The sequence below is a fragment of the Nelumbo nucifera genome, chromosome 4 (genome assembly GCF_055504915.1).
Source record: "Nelumbo nucifera cultivar China Antique chromosome 4, China Antique-T2T, whole genome shotgun sequence".
Lineage (NCBI taxonomy): Eukaryota > Viridiplantae > Streptophyta > Magnoliopsida > Proteales > Nelumbonaceae > Nelumbo > Nelumbo nucifera.
Genome location: NC_142652.1, coordinates 75,824,145 through 75,830,144, shown reverse-complemented (window position 1 = coordinate 75,830,144; position 6,000 = coordinate 75,824,145). Strand labels below are relative to the sequence as shown.

The 6,000-nt window shown below is 38.0% G+C and overlaps 1 protein-coding gene across 1 annotated transcript in view; it reads left to right on the top strand.

Annotated features, from left to right (window-relative positions):
- Positions 1-2,741: 2,741 nt before the first annotated feature.
- Positions 2,742-6,000, top strand: part of LOC104605019 (rhodanese-like domain protein) — a 101,010-nt gene continuing 97,751 nt past the window's right edge. Inside the window, exon 1 of the mRNA XM_010269609.2 lies at positions 2,742-2,984. Coding sequence (XP_010267911.1) covers positions 2,826-2,984 — 159 coding nt within the window. The 5' untranslated portion in view covers positions 2,742-2,825. The remainder of the gene's footprint in view (positions 2,985-6,000) is intronic.

Genomic DNA, 6,000 nt, shown 5'->3' with positions numbered 1-6,000 from the left:
TTTGATAACATCTGAAGTGGCTCTTTGCTTTTGCCATTTAGGCTCAGTTTGGAAGAAGTACAAATACAAATATATTCAGTACAAATACAAGGTTTAGAAATAGGCCATATAAGGTTTTGCACCATACATATTTGTATTTATACTCTTCCCAAACAGAGGCTTAGCAAATAAGTTGGGCTCATGTTAGGGTTGGGCCCCATTTTCTGGCTTTGGCTAATCTGGAGTCAAATGGCAACTGGCAAGCGATGCCCCATCCATGCTATCTGATTTTTTTTTCAAGATTAATTTTGTCATCTGATGGTCAATGTGCAGGAAAGCACATGGATGGAATACAAGAAGTCGAGCTGAGCAACAGAGAGAGTTCAGACGACTCCGGTGAGGACAATGAAGTCAGAACCATCAATAATACTGTAAATGAACTGAAACCCAACAAAATTAAAGCCAGTAGACCTGCTCCATTAGACGTTCTTAACCGTGTAAACATAAACAACACACTCGAGACCCTGCGCTCCACCATAAAATGCTTCCTCAAGGTTTCCGAAAGCACGGATTAATTTGAGTTTCAGTAAAAAGAATCTGAAGAATACCAGATGATATGCGATAAATATAATTCCATTAAGTGTTTTCCTCTTACCTTCTAACCATACTGATGATCATCATTTTTAATGAATGAACCAACTTTATCAATCTCTTGGCATTCTCCAAGATAATGAATAAATATAACAAGGCCAAATTCCCACTCTACTGCCAAAATTTTATTGCTTTCTGTTAACTTCTGGTTAAGAACCTGTTTCACTCCCATTTCCCAATTGTTGCATATTACTTCACATGGTGCATCAAAAGCTTACCTGAACATGGTGGACAAGTCCTATCTTGGCAGCTCCGATGAGGTGAGCCTTAAGTATATTGCAATCTATCTGAGCATTAGAATGGTTTCTGCACTTGCATTTGTTACCTAATGATATACTTTTCAAGCAGCTTCATGTTTTAAGAACAGGGCCTTATTGAGGTTTACATTGTCTGATTACCTAATTTTCCATAAAACTGGACTTAATCTTGCTTTTTCTTTGGCTTTGTAGGTTACCGGGGTCATGAAGAGGATTTGCATTGGAAGATGTGTTACATTATTCAAGAAGTTTTTTTTAATGTCTTGTACTTTTTTTATGTAGTGGCATTTTTGTAATTTCTATAAAAAAGGCAAAAAAATATTGTTAGATTCTATTTCCCTCATCCTCATACCCTCTTATGTACACATTTCAGCTTAATATATTTATATAGATTGTATTTAAGCAATTTGTTTTGGGTATTATAATAATTAATATATTAATTAACAGTTTTTTTTTTTATTTTCAATTTGCATTTTTTATTTAAATTGATTTTTATGCATTATCTACCATGAGATTTGTATTAAACAGGTACAAACAAAACGTTGAAATCAAATTGATATAAATAATACAAAATAAAAATAAATAAATAACGAAGGTCATACAACCACTGCCTTAGACATAAAAGCGATCTAAGTCGGCAGTCCAGACTGCCACTTAAAAGCAGAAGCAACATTTCGACGAACCTAAGGCGGCGGTCCAAACCGCCATCTAAAATCGGAAGCCACATTTTGACAAACCTAAGGCGGCGGTCCAAAGAGATCTGAGCTGGCGGTCACGATCGCCACCTAAAAACAGAAGCAACATTTCAACGGACCTAAGGCAACAATCCAAAGAGATCTAAGTTGGCAGTCCAGACCGTCACCTAAAAAGCGGAAGCAACATTTTGACAGACCTAAGGCGACGGTCTAAAGAGATCTAAGCTGGTGGTCAAGACCGCCGCCTTTATTAACTCTAAGCTAACGGTTCTAACATACCACCGGTTTAGGAATGATTGAATCGCACCAGACCGGTCCTCAAAGGCGACGGTCTTTTCTGTCTAAGCCGGTAGTCTTGACCTAGGCCGACAGTGGTTTACGGGGCGGACTCATGATCAAAGCTGGTGGCCACCGGCTTTGACCGTTTTTCTTGTAGTGGAGTCCCTTCATGATTAGTTGTTGGTAGAGATTGATCGTCAATGAATGTGTTCATCACTAGAGAAGGTTGCAATAGGTACTTAGGGTTTGAAGGTTTGAGCTTTATTTGGGTAGCAATGTGGAAGTGAAATTGGGGAGGGGAGAGGAGATCATGCACATGGGTAGCTTGCATGAACTCAGATTCAATACTCATAAAATGGTGCTTACATCCTTCTCACAATGAGACTGGCTTTGGTGCTCACAAGACTATACTCACACTATATGCACATCCCTTTACATCGTTCGTATAGTGTAAAACATACAAGTATAGAGATATTCCCAATGCAAAGCTGCAAGGGATTGTGTGAACAGTATAAACACAGTCTTGTGAGCATTGAAGCTGATTTCTCTCACAACCACTTCCAACTATATATTGAGAATATTTTCATATTTGTATCATTTTATTCATGGGTGATATTCCCAATGCATGGTGGCTGTGAATATGGTATGAGCACCTTTCTGTGAGGACTGAATCCGATTTTAACTTAAAGAGTCCGGATCTGATCCTCACAAAGCATGCCTCCACACATAAGCATCTCCTATACTTATATTTATTATTCATGGGAGATGGTGTTGCTATAGAACTGGACCGTACAAACGGCCCAAAACGTTTTAGGAACGGAGGGCCCATTGTGTTAAGTGGGGCCACCCAAATGGTATGGTTAGAAGAAAAGCCAGAGGTATGTTCGTAAGTAACCCTTCTGCAATCTGGCCTCCTCTTTTTTGACACAGGAACGCAGAGAAGGAGACGGAGAGATTTTAATCCATGGCTGGAAATCAAGAGGAGCTTGACGGAGTACTCCTTTACTACAAATATGCATCCGTTCCTGACGTTCAAGAACTCGCTAACTTTTACGAGTCGAACTGCAAATCACTCGGTCTACTTGGTCGAGTTCGTCTGGCTCCAGATGGCGTCAATGTCACTGTAAGTTGCCGTTTTTTTCCTTTTCCTCTTCGTTTTACCTTGTCGTTTTATACTTTTTAAAAACTAGAAAGCACTTTGATAATGAGTTGACTCCTTGGTATTTCGTATTGGTTTTGTATTTCTATTGCGCGCCGTTTGCAGAATGTTGCATATAACCTGTTAAATTGATAGTTTCCCTGGATTTCTTTAGTTTATTAAATACCAGACTTATTTTAAATCTTCTTTATTTTACATTTTTAATTATACAAATCGATTTCTTTGGTGGCAATCAGAAATGCCAGTCAACTATTATTGGGGTCTCCAGCAGTCCAGCTCAGTGTGAGGTGGTAAAAGGATATTTCTTTCCATACATAAGTCAGAATTACTTACTCAGCTCGGGGGTGGGGGACTCATACCACTATGCCATGACCAATATTTATTATTGCAAATTTAGCTAAGATGTTGAAAAAAAAAAAAACTAAACTTAGCCAAGATGTAACTTGTCAGTGGCAGCATTACCTTCTTTTATGTTTTGAAGCTGTACATCTTCAAATTTATAAGGTGGATATAGTCAACTAAAAGGGTTCTAAAGGAGGCATTGTTAAGTTAGGCCTTCATAGAATTGGACCGCAAAGTAAGAGCCACTTCTAATTTTCTTTTTTGATAGATAAGAGCCACTTCTAATTTTGAATCTTGAGTTTCCTGTTCTGGGAGCAAGTTGCGTGCCACATATAACAAGACAGTTTTGGAAAAGATGTCCAAAATAGATAGCAATGCAATCTCCTTTTTGGTTCAATATAAGTTCTCCTGCATGTGATAAACTATAGGTAGAAGAAGCTGGTCTATTAGTATCATAGTTGTCAAGGTGCCTAATTTGAAACCCTAATATGAACCAAGTTTACCTGATACGGAGTACACAAATTGCAGCTCCCAAAGTTGTAGTTCACATCCAATATCAGACCTAGATCGACTTCCAATTGAAGATGGCGCAATTGAATATGTGAAGTTGATTCAACAACACTGTTTCTGCTGATTTGAACTCCAATTGCTTGGGATTTGATGCATCTATGTGAATCTTCTTTTCTGAGATGATGGAAATTAGTCTTTAATAAGACTGGTTCGAACTAGGGTTTTTGGATTAGGACTTAATCCTTATATTAGAATGGGGGCTCCATACCCATTATCAAACCCATATTTGATCCATATAAGTTGTTATATGACTTCTTTAACTAGTCTTACTAGTAATGGGCCCAAGCTCATTTTCTTTAGTGGTTCACATACATAGGTGTTGCATGGCATCTTAGGCCTGATTATTGTGTGGCGTGGGACCTACAAAGGTCTCACATAAATCCATATGGGTTCAACCTTTGTCTAGAAAGAGATAAGCCGAATTCACTACACAAGGGCAGTGAACCCTTGAGCCAAGCAAGTTGGGCTTAGTTTGGGCCCAATATTTAAGTCTAAGTGACCCTTGGGTTCAATTACCTATGAAATCCAAGGGCTCAATCTGGGCCCTTAACCTCTCAACCCTAAATAATCAAAACCTGCTTACAGGAAATGACCTCTTCCTTGACTATAAAATGTAGTGCCACACCCTTTGCTCAAATGGATCTTGGGATTGAAACCTTTTGCAAACCTTTTTTAGAAAATAACATATATAAGTATAAATACACTTTGCAAACCTGATTTCAAATACAATTGAAATCCACTACCGACAGTTTTAAGTTTTCATTAGAGAGAGTGTAAACCTTGATGTTCACTTGGACAAAGGGGCTAATCCTATCACTATGATCACCCACTTAGGTAATATTCTAAGCTGCTCCAAAATACCTAGATATTTGACCATATATGGATTTCACTGGTTGGCATATCAAAAGCAGCTTAGTCCAAGACTTAGTGTAGTATCATAATCAAGTTTGGGGTTAAGTGCAATTTTTCAGTTTTGCCCATCAATCTCCAAGGTCCAGGGCACAACTGGGAATTAGTCTAGGTTCGATGCTTCTCACAAACACCCATTAGCTGTGCTTGTGGTCCAATCTTAGTAGCTGAGACAGGTTGCTTCACCAATTTGGCAGCACATTGGTGTTAGCCTTGTTAGGATAAGCTCCCAAGTTTATCTAATGGCTGAGAATATTCTAAACTAACACAAGTCTCATAGATGTGTATTTGAAGGAGTAATTCACAAAAACATACTAGTCTGAACATAGAACAATAAATGTATTCATGTTATTATGTATAAATGTTTGTGTACATCAATTTGGATGAAGCTAAGGGCATACACTGTCTAATACTTCTTCCACACTAAAGCTTCTTTCTAAAAGGACTGCTTGTGTTTCTGCACTATGATCCAATACGTCTCTCCCATTTCCAGGTTCCTTTCTCCTATGGAGGCAAATATTGACTTAAAATGATCCACAAAACTCTTGACAACTTCCTCCTTTGAAGTTATCACCCAGCTGTCAATCTCAATGCCATTGAGTGAAAGAATTTTGTGTTATCATCTCCCTCCAAAAGCCACTTACATCTTGATTTTTGTCTCCAAGATATTTCTTCCTTCCTCAAAATCTCCTCTAATTCCACTTTTAGATTCCATCTTTCTAATCTTTCCTCCACACTACCCTAATGTATTCAAGTGATTCCATATCTTTCATGTATCTATGTGTTTCCAAAACGTATCCCTATCCATATCCAAGCTGTCCAACATGATACACAATACCGGTGTTTTAATACTTGAAAGAAAAAGGTACACGAAAAGGACCCTTAGGAAGTGGCGGCCCATTCTTTTTGTTCTGCAGCCTATAATTGGGTTTTTTTGATTACTTTCATGCAGATTTGTTGTTGTTGTGTTTAATATAAACTCTTTTTTGGCATAATACATAGACTGAAGTTCAGCTCATCAGACCCTGTTGCATAAAATTACATGGTGAATGGTGACAGGCAGTTGAATTGAGCTGCAAATTACATTATATTTTACCTTTTCCCTTTTGATTTTTCTTGTATTCTTCTTATGTGGATTCAATCAACTTTTGAGGTTTTA